The 18,765-nt window shown below is 40.4% G+C and overlaps 1 protein-coding gene across 12 annotated transcripts in view; it reads right to left on the bottom strand.

Annotated features, from left to right (window-relative positions):
• Positions 1 to 850: 850 nt before the first annotated feature.
• LOC115130828 (prominin-1-A-like) overlaps positions 851 to 18,765 on the bottom strand; it is a 111,298-nt gene continuing 93,383 nt past the window's right edge. For 3 of the 12 annotated variants that reach the window (XM_029662322.2, XM_029662325.2, XM_029662324.2), the window contains 11 exons: positions 13,856 to 13,873; positions 11,957 to 12,010; positions 11,714 to 11,794; positions 11,558 to 11,626; positions 10,782 to 10,871; positions 9,055 to 9,170; positions 8,042 to 8,065; positions 7,552 to 7,620; positions 6,303 to 6,406; positions 5,692 to 5,724; positions 851 to 2,534 (listed from right to left, as the gene is read on the bottom strand). In XM_029662322.2, the coding sequence (XP_029518182.1) occupies positions 6,337 to 6,406; positions 7,552 to 7,620; positions 8,042 to 8,065; positions 9,055 to 9,170; positions 10,782 to 10,871; positions 11,558 to 11,626; positions 11,714 to 11,794; positions 11,957 to 12,010; positions 13,856 to 13,873 (591 nt within the window). In that variant the 3' untranslated portion in view covers positions 851 to 2,534; positions 5,692 to 5,724; positions 6,303 to 6,336. The other 9 variants (XM_029662323.2, XM_029662326.2, XM_029662327.2 and 6 more) reach the window with 6 other exon arrangements.

Raw genomic sequence — 18,765 nt, 5'->3', positions numbered from 1 at the left:
GGTCGCAGTTGCAAATGAGAACTTGTTCTCAACTAGCCTACCTGGTTAAATAAAGGTGAAATAAATAAATACAATTAAATAAAAGGCTATTTTCTTTTGAACAATATGGTCTCTCTACTAGAAACTCATGGACAATATAGACACAGATATAAAAAATGAATACTATATATAATTTTAAAAAGTTATTCAAGTATAAATGACCATTGTTACCATAGATTTTCTGTTAATAACAAAATTATAGAAGATTCCAGTAACTTTCGTAAATTACCAGTAGCTTTGCAACCCTAGCTATGGTTAATAATCAAAATACAATTCCCTAAGATTTTAAATAGAATCAGCTTGAAGGTATCCAATGACTCCCTCTAAAGTATAAACTCATTACCCAATCTTCTTTAACCAGTTGCACATTTAGGGTGAGGGAGAAGTGGTCATGTGGTATGTGCGGACTAGAAAATGTATATCTGGTCTCCACAGATGTACAATAGGTGTGGGTGCCAAATGACTGTGAAAAACGTCAAGTCCTCCTAGCCCATTGGAAAATATGATCATCTCCTTTTTAAAATAGCGGGTACGTAATGGAGTACGCCATGTTCTATATCCGACAGTGGAAACATATAAGACTGGTCTTTTTGGTAATATCTCAAATGTGCCAGCCCACTGTCTCATGTCAAATGTTCCTGATCATATGTAGATAACACTTTACACAAGACAAAGGACATGGTGTCCAAAATAGGAGACCCCTTGCCCTTAAACACTTCCAGTAACCTGTGGTTTTTCAATTCCAGAATGTTTGGTTTCTCCAGCAGTCACTTGGTGAGACACATAAAAAAAAAAAAATTGTGTACAAGAATGAAATTGAATGTTTTATTCACAATTTATACACTTTCAGATCTTCATCATGGGCACTCATTTCCAATGGGCACCAGCAGTGCCAACATTACCGTTTTACCCTTAAAACAACCAGTAAACATTGCACCCACTATCTATGGTGCGTACAAAATGTCTGTCTTAAGCACTCAGTACAATAGCGTGTGATGTAATAAGCATACACAGGTAGCAGTCTGCAGGCATGTACTTAAGTAATAGTTATTGGGAAGTGAAGCTTCTGTCCGAGACGCAATGGGCAAGATCAGTTATGCAAACCATTAAGAAGTCCTCACTCCTCTCATCAACAAACCTCTACCGGCTTAATGCCATTTGATTGACAGCACATGGTAGTTAAGTAGGCTAATGACCCACATCTTTACGAAGCAGACAGTGGTGGAGAAGGAACATAACCTGTAAACAAGTGAGAAGAGATGGGTGATATTATCGGGGTGGCATGTACAGCACGCTAATGTTTTTCAGCATAATCCATCCGGGTGTCATCATTCACTTTAAGCAATACATCTCTTATATACAAACAACTCTTCAATACATTTACCCTTCTGTAGTTCCATAGGTACCAATAGCTATTGTGGGATAAAACAATTATAATATTGAAACAATATACTATGCATAACTGTTAAACAACTAAAGACCTGAGACCTACAGTAAGAATAGAATTTGGCTTCAAATAGCAGTTCTCCACTTTAAGGTTTGACCACTACAATAGCCTAAAAAATATCTTGATTAACATGCCGTGTTAGTTTACTCAACATGATACTTTGCATTATTGTTAATAAATTAACGAACTAAGGAATGTTATAGTCTCCTGACATTTCTGTTCAGGTTCATGTGATATTCTACCTGTTATGCACTGATATGAGATATTTCCTCATATCTTACAAATATGGTGGTCATCAGTCAAAATTCTATGGTTAAACAGGTCTAACAGTCAGTCAGTATGCCTCAGCAAGGATAACAACCTCTGTCTGTCTTCTAATGTTGCAAACATACAAAAGTCATGCTATTTTGTAATTGTCCTTATATTATTCAAGCACAAACATATAGGCCTACGATCCACGACCTTCAAGTCTTTTTCCACACCGAGGTTGTGTTTCAAACATCTCTCCCAATCAGTTAGTAAAACATCATTCAACTATGACAAGAAATGGAAATGTTCTTGTAACAGCTCTACATGACCGTCAAAATACCTTTTCAGTTGCTTTTTTACAAAACACAGAAGAAGTACAAAAGGTTTGAGAGTACACAGCCCTCTGAATTGTTGTTGTGTCTGCAGTTTAACTCAGCCTCGGCTCAGACTAATGTGAACACAGGCACAACAGACATCTGTGTGTGGTGAAGGGTGAAGGTCAACCGACACTGTCTCAGATGTACACCTTCCTTATTGTTCCCCAGGGAAAATCAAAGGAAGAGTTGATGACAACACCCTGTGTAGAGTCTGAGGGGGTCCTATTGGACACTGGATATCCAGAAGAGGTTGTGACTGGGCAGGAGGATGTTGTCAGTAAATAGATCCATGGAGATAGAGGAAGAGAGGGCCAGGTGAACACATACAAAAGACATCAGCTTCTTGTTAGGGGCTTCTTCTGCCAGTAAGGACATATTTTCTGAGCTTTGTCTTGTTCAAGGGGTGGGAAGTGGATGGGGTCCTAAAAATAGATGAAATATAATTCAACACTGAGTAATAATGCACTGATGTAAAATTATTTACACGGATAGCCAATAACATGGAATATTTCTACATGGATAGCCAATAACGTGGTATATTTCTACATGGATAGCCAATAACGTGGTATATTTCTACATGGATAGCCAATAACGTGGTATATTTATACATGGATAGCCAATAACATGGTATATTTCTACATGGATAGCCAATAACATGGTATATTTCTACATGGATAGCCAATAAGGTGGTATATTTCTACATGGATAGCCAATAACGTGGTATATTTCTACATGGATAGCCAATAACATGGAATATTTCTATATGGATAGCCAATAACATGGAATATTTCTACATGGATAGACAATAACGTGGTATATTTCTACATGGATAGCCAATAACATGGTATATTTCTACATGGATAGCCAATAACATGGTATATTTCTACATGGATAGCCAATAAGGTGGTATATTTCTACATGGATAGCCAATAACGTGGTATATTTCTACATGGATAGCCAATAACATGGTATATTTCTACATGGATAGCCAATAACGTGGTATATTTCTACATGGATAGACAATAACGTGGTATATTTCTACATAGATAGCCAATAAGGTGGTATATTTCTACATGGATAGCCAATAACGTGGTATATTTCTACATGGATAGCCAATAAGGTGGTATATTTCTACATGGATAGCCAATAACATGGTATATTTCTACATGGATAGCCAATAAGGTGGTATATTTCTACATGGATAGCCAATAAGGTGGTATATTTCTACATGGATAGCCAATAACATGGTATATTTCTACACGGATAGCCAATATCGTGGTATGTTTCTCCATGGATAGCCAATAACGTGGTATATTTCTACACAAATAGCCAATAACATGGTATATTTCTACACGAATAGCCAATAACATGGTATATTTCTACATGGATAGCCAATAACATGGTGTATTTCTACACGGATAGCCAATAACATGGTATATTTCTACATGGATAGCCAATAACGTGGTATGTTTCTCCATGGATAGCCAATAACGTGGTATATTTCTACACGAATAGCCAATAACATGGTATATTTCTACATGGATAGCCAATAACATGGTATGTTTCTCCATGGATAGCCAATAACGTGGTATATTTCTACACGAATAGCCAATAACATGGTATATTTCTACATGGATAGACAATAACGTGGTATATTTATACATGGATAGCCAATAACGTGGTATATTTATACATGGATAGCCAATAACATGGAATATTTCTACATGGATAGACAATAACGTGGTATATTTCTACATGGATAGACAATAACGTGGTATATTTCTACATGGATAGCCAATAACATGGTATATTTCTACATGGATAGTCAATAACATGGAATATTTCTACATGGATAGCCAATAACATGGTATATTTCTACATGGATAGCCAATAACGTGGTATATTTCTACACAAATAGCCAATAACATGGTATATTTCTACATGGATAGCCAATAACATGGTATGTTTCTCCATGGATAGCCAATAACGTGGTATATTTCTACACGAATAGCCAATAACATGGTATATTTCTACATGGATAGCCAATAACATGGTATATTTCTACATGGATAGCCAATAACATGGTGTATTTCTACACGGATAGCCAATAACATGGTATATTTCTACATGGGTAGCCAATAACATGGTATATTTCTACATGGATAGCCAATAACGTGGTATATTTCTACATGGATAGACAATAACGTGGTATATTTCTACATGGATAGCCAATAAGGTGGTATATTTCTACATGGATAGCCAATAACGTGGTATATTTCTACATGGATAGCCAATAAGGTGGTATATTTCTACATGGATAGCCAATAACATGGTATATTTATACATGGATAGCCAATAAGGTGGTATATTTCTACATGGATAGCCAATAAGGTGGTATATTTCTACATGGATAGCCAATAACATGGTATATTTCTACACGGATAGCCAATATCGTGGTATGTTTCTCCATGGATAGCCAATAACGTGGTATATTTCTACACAAATAGCCAATAACATGGTATATTTCTACACGAATAGCCAATAACATGGTATATTTCTACATGGATAGCCAATAACATGGTGTATTTCTACACGGATAGCCAATAACATGGTATATTTCTACATGGATAGCCAATAACGTGGTATGTTTCTCCATGGATAGCCAATAACGTGGTATATTTCTACACGAATAGCCAATAACATGGTATATTTCTACATGGATAGCCAATAACATGGTATGTTTCTCCATGGATAGCCAATAACGTGGTATATTTCTACACGAATAGCCAATAACATGGTATATTTCTACATGGATAGCCAATAACATGGTATATTTCTACATGGATAGCCAATAACATGGTGTATTTCTACACGGATAGCCAATAACATGGTATATTTCTACATGGATAGCCAATAACGTGGTATGTTTCTCCATGGATAGCCAATAACGTGGTATATTTCTACACGAATAGCCAATAACATGGTATATTTCTACATGGATAGCCAATAACATGGTATGTTTCTCCATGGATAGCCAATAACGTGGTATATTTCTACACGAATAGCCAATAACATGGTATATTTCTACATGGATAGCCAATAACATGGTATATTTCTACATGGATAGCCAATAACATGGTATATTTATACATGGATAGCCAATAACATGGTATATTTATACATGGATAGCCAATAACGTGGTATATTTCTACATGGATAGCCAATAACATGGTATATTTCTACATGGATAGCCAATAACATGGTATATTTCTACATGGATAGCCAATAACATGGTATATTTCTACATGGATAGCCAATAACGTGGTATATTTCTACATGGATAGCCAATAACGTGGTATATTTCTACATGGATAGCCAATAACGTGGTATATTTCTACATGGATAGCCAATAACGTGGTATATTTATACATGGATAGCCAATAACATGGTATATTTATACATGGATAGCCAATAACATGGTATATTTATACATGGATAGCCAATAATGTGGTATATTTCTATGCTAAAAGTGATCGTAGAAAAGACTAACAGTATATAAATCATATAGTGGAAACGTACAATCTAGTGTTTCAGTTCCAGTTTTCGATGGCCCTGTAGAAGAGAAGATACTGTATCAGAAAATATTTACATTTATATGCACCAGATTTTATTGGATAATTCAGAAGCGTATTGCTTTTGCCATTGCGAGACTCGAGGGAGAAATGAAAGCAATGAAATGTGAGTTTTGAAATGAGAGAAGTGAGACTTTAGTCTTAAACTGTATAAGTCAATAGGAATAGCAAACACACACAGCGGGTCTGGTCTACAGTAAGTTTACAAGTGGTTAGACACAAATACCATCAAACCATATGCGGTTTAAGGTTTATAAGTGATTCCAAAAACAGCAATCCTCACCGTGAAGACTTTCTGCAAAGTCAGTGAAGCAGACATAAAAGCGCTAAAACAAGCTGTGAAGAGGGGGTAGCATAAGACAAATAAAGAAAAGTATAGTGTCAAGCAAAGGATGAGACAAGAGAGAAGAGACTGTGGAAGCTCTGGAAGTTTTTCAGAGTGGCAATGCTATGCAGACAACCAGCAGGTTATGGCATGAAGAGAGAACAAGGCAGGGAGGATTATGCTGAGGAGGTGGATGGAGAGACGTCGTCCCAGTGATCAGTGGTTCTCAGTACCTTTCTGGAGCCGGTCAAAAAGCCCGGCCTTCTCTCACCAGTCGATATGCCTAGGGGGAGCTGAGGCCCTTGGGAACCTAGTCATAGTGTCATAGGCAGGGATGCTAGAGGCACAGGGGTACAGAGATGGGGGACAACATCAATGGCAGGAACAGGGAACATTCGAGGGTCGACCATTTTGTAAGACCCTGCCTCTCGCTTCCAGGTCCTTCACTTGACGAGAGCAACGGGGCAGGCATTTCCCAAGACACAGGAAGCAGAACCACTCCATTGACACTTGCTGAGGGCTTGAGGCCAACCAGGGATGGCATGATGCATGCAGTCACCATACACATGCTGCATGTGCACTGAACTGGAGGAATAATAACCACTCTATCCAAAATTATTTTCTATTGACTTTGAGACAAGCCAACCATGGTGAATTGCTGATTAATGGGTCAGTTGTAATAAGACAAGACAACCATGGTGAATTGGTGATTATTGAGTTGGTTGTAATAAGACAAGCCAAACATGGTGAATTGCTGATTATTGGGTCGGTTGTAATAAGACAAGCCAACCATGGTGAACTGCTGATTATTGGGTTGGTTGTAATATGATAAACCCTAGGTGGCAGGTTGGTTATTGTTCTTTTCCCCTTTCAGTCATTCTGTGGAGATGCTCTCTGTGTCTGGACACTGTTATAGTTTAAACATGTTGGCTGTCCAGAGATGTCTTTTGTATATTTCAATGAAAACCATGCCGTTAGAGGTTGTTAGAAGAAGTTAGTCACATGAGCAGTTGTCTCAGTACCACACCAAAGCAGACATGCTTGCCTCTCTTTTAGCCTCTCTTTGAGCAAAAGGATCACGTGTACATTCACAGCAGTTTTCCCAATTCTAAAGAAGACAAGACATGCAGGGAATTTTATGTCACTTGATCAAGTGCACAGAGCATGCAGTGGATAAGTTAGTAATGCTCCAAAGGTCATGCCGAACCCAAAACACACAAGCCGTAAACAGTGGCCTAGCTACCTTGCTCACAACCTCCCAATGCTGGAGCCGCAACAAAGCAGCGAGTCCAGCTGACCTCCAGATGTGTCTGAGGGGCTAGCCAAACCCCTAGGACATGCAGTGTCCCATCCACCTTATTTAACCATTTCACTGAGTGACTGACTGCCCCCAGGCCAACATGCCGCCCCTGCCCCCATCCCTCCCTGAAACATGCCATGCAAATGGATTATTTCCGTAGGCCTGCTTTATATTTAGTTTACCTTGTCATTACAGGGTTTTGGATACCTTGTAAACACTCATTATGATAACCATTATTACCAATTTCCATACTGAAACAAAACATTGCATAAAAAAACACGAGGTAAGAGACATGGCATGCTATCAACCCTCGGCAATAAAAGGCTTTTCTCTAAATAGGAATAGGATTCTAGACCAATGTTTCCATATAGAAAGTTGTGAACGTATAAACCACAGCATTTTATCTTACATCTTAACTTACAAAAACAGAGGTGGAATTTTGCTTTTGTAAGATGATGGTTGTAAGAGCCCTTAATGATCAACAAGGGTAATTTCTTCAAGATAGCACACAAAGGAAATCCAAAAGGATCCACCAAGAGATGCATTTCATAGCTAAAAATTTAAAACCAGCACCATGAGATCTATGTACAAAATCCACAGAAAAGCACAGATGTACCAATGAGATATACTGGAAGGAGAAAGGAGAGGTAAAATGGGTAAAATGAATCTTACGTTTTCATGGGAATTGTCTCAATGCTACAAAGATACAAAAAAGCAAAAATGTTAATGAAATGCACTAGAAGGTTTTGGGCACAATAGTACTGATCAGGTGACATCGATACACGTCATTGATCAAGACACTTGGTGACTTGTCTATGGCATTAATTCACTACTGTAAGTGCCTGGGTGAGGCGAGGGCGACTGAAGGATGCATAAAACAACATGAATAGCATTCCACAACTCTTAATACGCTGTTTGTTTTCTTACAGTGCAAAGTGCTTGACAGAGAGAAATTAAATGAAAAATAAGGATGAAGAATATGGAAATTGTAGGAATGGTTATCACAAAGTAAAATGCCAAGTTCCAGAAACAGATGAACTGCAAGGGAAAAGAGATCGAGACAAAGAGAGAGAATGAAGCAGTAGAAAGAGTTAGGTTACTGTAACTTGCTACTCCTATTAATACTACTTACTACTAAGTTACTACTATGTACTACTAAGTTACTACTATGTACTACTACTGTAAAGCTATAGACATAAGAGGGGGAAAAAGATAGTAAACAAGAAAGAAAGGAGTAGCTAGAACCACAGCACAGAAGCAATTCTATAACCTCGTATTTAACTTGTTGGTTGTGGGACTGAATCAAATTGTGTTAATTACCACTTTGTAATCCTGACTCCTCCCCATTTCAGTCTCTTTAATGCGTATAATAAGGGTCTAAAAAGTCAGTGTTTGCCCTAGATTCTTTTTGAGGCGGGGCGCAAAGGCCTCAAATCAACTGTATGGCCTCTTTAACCAAATAGGCAGGGGGAAAGTGCTAGGTGTTGTGGGCCATTGGCAGGGAAGAAGGCTGTAATAAGGATCCCCATACATCAAACTAATCACTGGGTTGCACTACAGATTAACAGCAGGGAACTTCCAAACCTCAGCTATAGTTGAATTAAGAGGATGATCCACTGGTTCTTTCCAGATATGACAAACTGTTTGTGATAGCACATTATTAAAAGTGGAGTAGAGATACTCACTCATCGTAAACATCCTCTGTGTCCATTCTACGGTAAAACTTTGCCAGTTTTACTGACAGGATGATGCTAGGAAGGAGGAACAGGGCACAGCAGCCTAGGCCAAACCAGAATGTGTTCTGAGAAACAGAGAAAACAGAGATAATGCCGTGTCAGTGGATCCGATATCCAGACATAAAGCAGCCCTGTGTTCGTGTTCTCTTTAGATTTACCACCACCAAAACGTTGAGTAAATGATCAAGACATATGGTATACTGGTTTATGAAATAAAGTATAGCAATGGTTAGGTAGAACAAAATGTTAAACATATGAATCATTTATTATTTCATTACTGGAGCTTTAGGTATGAAGTATAGCACCATACACTGCCTACACTTCTCAGCCCTGTAGATTCATAAAGGACTTTCCATCATTTTGGACATCAATGTCTGCAGTGTGTATCTGTGTGTGTCTGCATGTTTGTGTGGAGGGGGCAGTTTAGCCAGCTCTAAATGAGTCATTAAGTCATCATAGCTATGACATAACAGTGCGTAACAGCCTCATAGTCTGTTTTAGAGAATGAACACTCTCATGATACATTTGGCTCCCCTCCAATCCCACTGATAGTCAAAGCGTCACAGCTTTGCTCTGTTTCCATGTTAGGTAACCAGCTCCATTCCTCCATTCCTCCATCCTTACCAGATACACTGTGCTGTTGTCTCTTCTCTACTCTATAGACTCAGTGTGGAAACTATTGTGGTGTGTAGCTATTGTGGAATGACTAGAAGCACTAACTCTTTCCTGTGTTCTTTAACAAGCGCTTTGGTCGGTGCTGAGTGTCCAGAAACATCCTGTTCCCAGTCCAAGTCAATTAGCTGGCACTGGAACCTATGGAGTCCCTAAGTGGCTATTTGTTCCACTTCATTAGGGGAGGCAGAGATGCTTCCTGCCATTGGGAGTGTGTTAGTAACAAGGCCCCATGCCGACAGGACAGATGTCGGGATTATGTAAGGCTGGTTTTATTTCCTTCTCCTCTCTGTCTCTCGCTCCCCATCTCTGCAGCACTCTGTAGGGTGCCCCACTGCGCGCTGCCAAGTAGCTCTCACTGATCATGTGCTGGATTTCGGGGCCTGTACGTTCTAAATCAGACGAGGTTGGGGGTAATCGTGTGTAGGTGTGTGTGATTGGGGGGGTGAGGTGTGTAGGTGTGATTTGAAGGGGTGAGGTGTGTAGCTGTGTGTGATTGGAGGGTGACTAGCCAAAGTACTGTAGCCATCATTTTCCTTAAAGTAGCCATCTTTTGCCTTGATGACAGCTTTGCACACTCTTGGCATTCTCTCAACCAGCTTCATGAGGTAATCACCTGGAATGCATTTAAATTAACAGGTGTGCCTTGTTAAAATTTAATTTGTGGAATTTCTTTCCTTCTTAATGCGTTTGTGCCAATCAGTTGTGTTGTGACTAGGTAGGGGTGGTATACAGAAGATAGCCTTATTTGGTAAAAGACCAATCCATTGTGACTACTTTGAAGAATCTAAAGTCCATTTTGATTTAACACTTTTTTGGTTACTACATGATTCCATATGTGTTATTTCATAGTTTTGATGCCTTCACTACTATTCTACAAAAAAAAGTATTCCGGTATAGTAACATGTGATCCTTCTCCAGAGACCAACCCCCCGTATACAAACCACCCAACTGACGTTTCAGGCATGTTTTCAAAGGACCCCTTATATTGCTTTTTTAGTTACCAACGAGTCAACCAAGAAGCTGCAGGCTACGATCTCCACTGTGTCCACAATGTTGCTGAAGGGTTTGCAGGCTGCTACCTCCATGGTCAGCTGGGTAAACCATGCAGACAAAGGGCATCTGTTACAGTTATACTATTGGCAAACAATTATGAAAGATGTCGGTTGGAATTTCTGGAAAATTAATGGATGTTATAGCTTTACACATGGACGATTGATGACTAAGTTGATTGCAAACAAGTCAGCAGAGCTGTTACTTTTGGCACAATTCAATAAAGTTGTGAAAAGCAGTCTTTTCAAACAGTACAACAGTAATTTACCAGCACTCAGTACTGCTTTATCTAATTTCCTCCTTATGCTACAGGGTTCAAGGCTCAACAGGGGAAAACAAGGTTCAAGGCTCACAGGGGAAAACAAGGTTCAAGGGTCACAGGGGAAAACAAGGTTCAAGGGTCACAGGGGAAAACAAGGTTCAAGGGTCACAGGGGATACTAGGTTTAAGGCTCACAGGGGAAACAAGGTTCACAGGGAAAACAAGGTTCAAGGCCCAGAGGGGAAAAAACAAGGTTCAAAGCTCACAGAGGAAATTCCAAAGTTGGGTTCCATTTGTGTTCTTTCTATTTTTAGACCCCAAAGTCTTAACATTCTCAGGGAATGAGCAGTTGATAAGCTGTATGTCAACATAGTTTGGGAGCTAACACTAGTTTATCTTCTACGTCATAATTCTAATATAAGAACTGTAATAGGCATTCAAAAACTGTTGGGACACAAATACTTACGGAGGTCCTGACCCACTCTATGTATTGCCTGAAGTAACCAACAATGGTTTGCTTGTACTTTTCTGTTTCCTAATGGAGAAAGGGATAATATGTTACCTACTGTGTTTTATCCTAGCACTGAAATGTAAACAATGACTGGGAAGCCATCTTAGTCACCTGGATGGCGACATGTGTTGCATTCTGGGAGATGAGATACTGGGCCGCTTCGATGGTCTTCAGCACATCAGTGATTTTGTTCTGGACAGGACACAGCATTAGAATGCTCAAGATGCTTTCATAACAGTCTATGGAGCTGTTACGTAGTCTTTATTCAGTGTTTATGGATGCATTACGAATGCTTGATGTTGATTGAGACAGTGTGAACTGTTAGGGTAGATGGTTTGTAGGAGGCCCACTTACCGGCAGATCTGAGGCAGTCCTTTCGAGTAGTCTGATGCTCTGATTCAGCGTACTCTTTTTAGGGGAAATGCACAACACAAGTTAACACCCCAGAGATACAAGGTCAGGGATTAGAGACAGTAATAACTCCTAAAACACACAACAGGAGACAAGACAGGCACAAGCATCACCATGATGCTTGAAGACACGGTTCTAGTTTTATCACACAATGGGAAAGAAGAGCGGCATGATTCCCACTGGGAGGAAAATGCTTAATATGAAACTACAACAACAGCAATAACAATGGCTATTTCATGTGGATTTTGGTCATGAGGAATGTGTTGCAAAATACAGTACTAGACCAAAAGTATGTGGACACCTGCTTGTCGATCATCTCATTCCAAAATCATGGGAATTCATGTGGAGTTGCTGCTATAAATGCCTCCACTCTTCTGGGAAGGCTTTCCAATAGATGTTGGAACATTTCTGGGCGGGACTTGCTTCCATTCAGCCACAAGAGCATTAGTGAGGTGGGGCACTGATGTTGGGCGATTAGGTCTGGCTCGCAGTCAGCGTTCCAATTCATCCCAAAGGTGTTAGATGTTGTTGAGGTCAGGACTCTGAGCAGGCCAGTCAAGTTCTTCCACACCGATCTCGATAAACCATTTCTGTATAGACCTTCCCCAAACCGTTGCCACAAAGTTGGAAGCACAGAATCGTCTAGAATGTAATTGTATGCTGTAGCATTAAGATTTCCCTTCACTGGAACTAAGGGGCCTGAACCATGAAAAACAGCCCCAGAACATTATTCCCCCTCCACCAAACTTGACAGTTGGCACTATGTATTCGGGCAGGTAGTGTCATCCTGGCATCCGCCAAACCCGGATTCGTCCGTCGGACTGCCAGATGGTGAAGCGTGTTTCATCACTCCAGAGAAGGCTTTTCCACTGCTCCAATGGCGGAGAGCTTTACACCCCTCCAGCTGATGTTTGGTATCGCGCATGGTGATCTTAGTCTTGTGTGGCTGCTCGACCATGGAAAGCCATTTCATGAAGCTCCCGACAAACAGTTGTTGTGCTGATGTTGCTTCCAGAGGCAGTTTGAAACTCGGTAGTGAGTGTTCCAACCGAGGACAGGCTATTTTTACGCGCTACGCGCTTCAGCTCTCGGCGGTCCTGTTCTGTGAGCTTGTGTGGCCTACCACTTCGTGGCTGAGCCATTGTTGCTCCTAGACATTTCCACTTCACAATACCAGCACTTAAGGTTGACTGGGGCAGCTCTAGCAGCGCAGAAATTTGAGGAACTGACTTGTTGGAAGGGGTGTCCACATACTATTTTCCATATATTGTATGTAGAAACCACAAATAAAATGTTTCAATACTATTTGAACAAGTGTAGACAAGTGATAACCTATATGTGGAAAACATGACAAAGGATTAAATCCATGCTGGTATACGTACATGGTAATTATTCAGCACATGCACCAAGTATAATTGCAGGATTAACAAATTACACACAGACTAGTCTACAAATCCTAAAGACTGATTTATTTTTACATAGCCTGTAAAGGACCTAATCTTGCACTTTTTACAATCATGTCATTCGGGTCTGAATCAGAGTGGTGTACTAACAAATGTCATTCATGAATCTCTACCATGGTCTGAAAGAGAAGTTCATGGTAATGGTCAGGGCATGCCAGGGAAGCCCCTTGGATTCCAGGTACAAGGAACATGTATAACTAATTGTGGGCACCAATACTGTAATTTGACATCGATATTGTTTGATATCGATAATAGCAAGGCATAGGCTTTCATTTATTTGAAAATATAAAGTCCATATGAGCTTTAAATGATGGGAGAATGGAGCAGAGCCCTCGACAGTACAGACGGACAAAGATACATTTTGGAGACACATGCTTACCCTCGCTCTAACATATTTCTTGGTAGCCATTAATTGAAGTAGGAAGAGTTAAAGGAGAAATATAGAAAGAAAAGATAAGACAGATCTCTAAAACTCAGCATTTCTACGTGATATGAATGCAGTACTAGGAATGACTTAGAATATTTATGGGGATATTATGGTATTTTGGGAGAAACATATGTGCGCTACTGTGATCATGTATATATACTGTATGTACAGTCGTGGCCAAAAGTTTTGAGAATGACACAAATATTAATTTTCACAAAGTCTGCTGCCTCAGTTTATATGATGGCAATTTGCATATACTCCATAATGTTATGAAGTGTGATCAGATGAAAAAGTCCCTCTTTGCCATGCAAATGAACTGAATCCCCCAAAAACATTTCCACTCCATTTCAGCCCTGCCACAAAAGGACCAGCTGACATCATGTCAGTGATTCTCTCATTAACACATGTGTGTTAATGAGATCACTCTGTTATGCTGATTGAGTTCAAATAACAGACTGGAAGCTTCAAAAGGAGGGTGGTGCTTGGAATCATTGTTCTTCCTCATTCCATGGTTGCCTGCAAGGAAACACGTGCCGCCATCATTGCTTTGCACAAAAAGGGCTTCACAGGCAAGGATATTGCTGCCAGTAAGATTGCACCTAAATCAACCATTTATCGGATCATCAATAACTTCAAGGAGAGCAGTTCAATTGTTGTGAAGAAGGCTTCAAGGCGCCCAAGAAAGTCCAGCAAGCGCCAGGACCGTCTCCTAAAGTTGATTCAGCTGTGGGATCGGGGCACCACCAGTACAGAACTTGCTCAGGAATGGCAGCAGGCAGGTGTGAGTGCATCTGCACGCACAATGAGGCAAAGACTTTTGCAGGATGGCCTGGTGTCAAGAAGGTAGCAAAGAAGCCACTTCTCTCCAGGAAAAACATCAAGGACAGACTGATATTCTGCAAAAGGTACAAAAGATGAATCCCCTTTCCGATTGTTTGGGGCATCTGGAAAAAAGTTTGTCCAGAGAAGACAAGGTGAGCGCTACCATCAGTCCTGTGTCATGCCAACAGTAAATCATTTACATTTACATTTAAGTCATTTAGCAGACGCTCTTATCCAGAGCGACTTACAAATTGGTGCGTTCACCTTAAGACATCCAGTGGAACAGCCACTTTACAATAGTGCATCTAAATATTTTAAGGGGGGTGAGAAGGATTACTTTATCCTATCCTAGGTATTCCTTAAAGAGGTGGGGTTTCAGGTGTAAATCATCCTGAGACCATTCATGTGTGTGGGGTTTCTTCTCAGCCAAGGGAGTGGGCTCACTGACAATTTTGCCTAAGAACACAGCCATGAATAAAGAATGGTACCAACACATCCTCCGAGAGCAACTTCTCCCAACCATCCAGGAACAATTTGGTGACGAACAATGCCTTTTCCAGCATGATGGAGCACCTTGCCATAAGGCAAAATATAACTAAGTGGCTCGGGGAACAAAACATCGATATTTTGTGTCCATGGCCAGGAAACTCCCCAGACTTTAATCCCATTGAGAACATGTGGTCAATCCTTAAGAGGCGGGTGGACAAACAAAAACCCACAAATTCTGACAAACTCCAAGCATTGATTATGCAACAATGGGCTGCCATCAGTCAGGATGTGGCCCAGAAGTTAATTGACAGCATGCCAGGGCGGATTGCAGAGGTCTTGAAAAAGAAGGGTCAACACTGAAAAAAGTGACTCATGTAATTTTCAATGAAAGCCTTTGACACATATGAAATGCTTGTAATTATACTTCAGTATTCCATAGTAACATCTGACAAAATATCTAAAGACACTGAAGCAGGAAACTTTGTGAAAATGTATATTTGTGTCATTCTCAAAACTTTTGGCCACGACTGTACACTACCGGTCAAAAGTTTAAGAACACCTACTCATTCAAGGGGTTTTCTTTATTTTTACTACAATCATGTAGAAACCAAAAAAGTGTTAAATCAAAATATATTTTATATTTGAGATTCTTCAAATAGTCACCCTTTGCCTTGATGGTAGCTTTGCACACTCTTGGCCATTCTCTCAACCAGCTTCATGACGAATGCTTTTCCAACAGTCTTGATGTCACGATTGTCGTAATCACATTCCGACCAAGGCGTGAAATCGGTTCGACATATTTTATTTGAAGTGAACCGCACAAAAAAACAATTAAGAGCAAACGATACTATGGAGCTATGGAGTGCTCACAGGCAACTACACATAAACAAGATCCCACAAAACACAGTGGGGAAATGGCTGCCTAAATATGATCCCCAATCAGAGACAACAATAAACAGCTGCCTCTGATTGGGAACCATACCAGGCCAACATAGAAATAAAACAACCTAGATTATCCACCATAGTCACACCCGACCTAACCAAAATAGAGAATTAAAAGGCTCTCTGTGGTCAGGGCGTGACACTTGAAGGAGTTTCCACATATGCTGAGCACTTGTTGGCTGCTTTTCCTTCACTCTGCGACTCATCCCAAACCATCTAAATTGTGTATTGTATTGTGGAAGTCAGGTCATCTGATGCAGCACTCCATCACTCTCCTTCTTGGTCAAATAGCCCTTACACAGCCTGGATGTGTGTTGGGTCATTGTCCTTTCAAAAAACAAATGATACCCCACTAAGCCGAAACCAGATGGGATGGCATATCGTTGCAGAATGCTGTGCTAGCCATGCTGGTTAAATGTGCCTTGAATTCTAAATAAATCACAGACAGTGTAAGCATCCCCACACCATCACACCTCCTCCTCCATGCTTTACGGTGGGAAATACACATGCGGAGACCATCCGTTCACCTACTTTTCGTCTCACAAAGAAAGACATGGGGCTCGAACCAAAAATCTCCAATTTGGACTCCAGACCAAAGGACAAATTTCCACCGGTCTAATATCCATTGCTCGTGTTTCTTGGCCCAAGCAAGTCTCTTCTTATTATTGGTGTCCTTTAGTAGTGGTTTCTTTGCAGCAAATCAACCATGAAGGCCTGATTTCACACAGTCTCCTCTGAACAGTTGATGTTGAGATCTGTTACTTCTGTTACTTGAACTCTGTGAAGCATTGATTTGGGCTGCAATTTCTGAGGCTGGGAATTCTAATGAACTTATTCTCTGCAGCATAGGTAACTCTGGGTCTTCCATTCCTGTGGCGGTCCTCACGAGAGCCAGTTTCACCATAGCACTTGATGTTTTTGCGACCTTCATGTCTTAATGTAATGATGTACTGTTGTTTCTCTTTGCTTATTTGAGCTGTTCTCGACATAATATGGACTTGGTCACTAAATAGGGCTATCTTCTGTATACTCCCCCTACCTAGTCACAACACAACTGATTGACTCAAATGCATTAAGAAGAAAATAAATTCCACAAATTAACTTTTAACAAGGCACACCTGTTAATTGAAATGCATTACAGGTGACTACCTTATGAAGCTGGTTGAGAGAATGCCAAGAGTGTGCAAAGCTGTCATCAAGGCAAAGGATGGATATTTCAAGAAACTCAAATATAAAATATATTTTGATTTGTTGAACACTTTTTTGGTTACTACATGATTCCATGTGTTATTTCATAGTTTTGAAAAACCCTTGAATGAGTAGGTGTTCTCAAACTTTTGACCAGTAGTGTATGTATATGCAGTATGTCTTTTAAGGAGCCAAATATAGGTGTGAGGTATAGCTAAATATATGATTGATTTGTCCGGGTGAATGTATACATATGCATAGTGCCTTCGGAAAGTATTGAGACGCCATGACTTTTTCAACATTTTGTTAAGTTACAGCCTTGTTCTAAAATGTATTAAATAAAAAGCTACAAACAATACCCTATATAATGACAAAGTGAAAATAGGTTTTTAGAAATGTCTGCAAATGTATTAAAAATGTAAAACAGAAATAGCTTATTTACTTAAATATTCAGAACCTTTGCTATGAGAGTCGAAATTTTGCTCAGGTGCATTTCCATTGATCCTCCTTGAGTTGTTTCTACAACTTGATTGGAGTCTACCTGGGGTAAATTCAATTGATTGGACATGATTTGGAAAGACACACACTTGTCTATATAAGGTCCCACAGGTTGAGAAAAAAAAAACAAGGCATGAGGTCGAAGGAATTGTCAGTAGAGCGCTGAGACAGTATTGTGTCGAGGCACAGATCTGGGAAGGGTACCAAAAAATGTCTGCAGCATTGAAGGTCTCCAAGAACACTGTGGCCTCCATCATTCTTAATTGGAAAAAGTTTGGAACCACCAAGACTCTTCGTTGAGCTGGCCGGCCCTGCCAAACTGAGAGCAATCGAGGGAGAAGGGCCTTGGTCAGGGAGGTGACCAAGAACCCAATGGTCACTCTGACAGGGCACTAGAGTTCCGCTGTGGAGATGGGAGAACCTTCCAGAAGGACAACCATCTTTACAGCACTCCGTCAATCAGGCATTAGAGTGGCCAGACGGAAGCCACTCCTCTGTAAAAGGCACATGACCGCCCACTTGGAGTTTGCCAAAAGGCCCCTAAAGGACTCTCAGACCATGAGAAATAAGATTCTCTCGTCTGATGAAAACAAGATTGAACTCTTTGGCCTGAATGCCAAGCGTCACATCCGGAGGAAACCTGGCACCATGTCTACGGTGAAGCATGATGGTTTCAGCATCATGCTGTGGGGATGTTTTTCAGAGGCAGGGACTGGGAGACTAGTCAGGATCCAGGGAAAGATGAAAGGAGCAAAGTACAGAGAGATCCTTGATGAAAACCTGCTCCAGAGCACTCAGGACCTCAGACTGGGGGTGAAGGTTCACCTTTCAACAGGACAACGACCCTAAGCACACAGTCAAGACAACGCAGGACTGGCTTCAGGACAAGTCTCTGAATGTCCTTGTGTGGCCCAGCCAGAGCC

Source organism: Oncorhynchus nerka, linkage group LG6, assembly GCF_034236695.1.
Source record: "Oncorhynchus nerka isolate Pitt River linkage group LG6, Oner_Uvic_2.0, whole genome shotgun sequence".
NCBI lineage: Eukaryota > Metazoa > Chordata > Actinopteri > Salmoniformes > Salmonidae > Oncorhynchus > Oncorhynchus nerka.
This window is presented reverse-complemented; position numbering and strand designations above follow the sequence as displayed.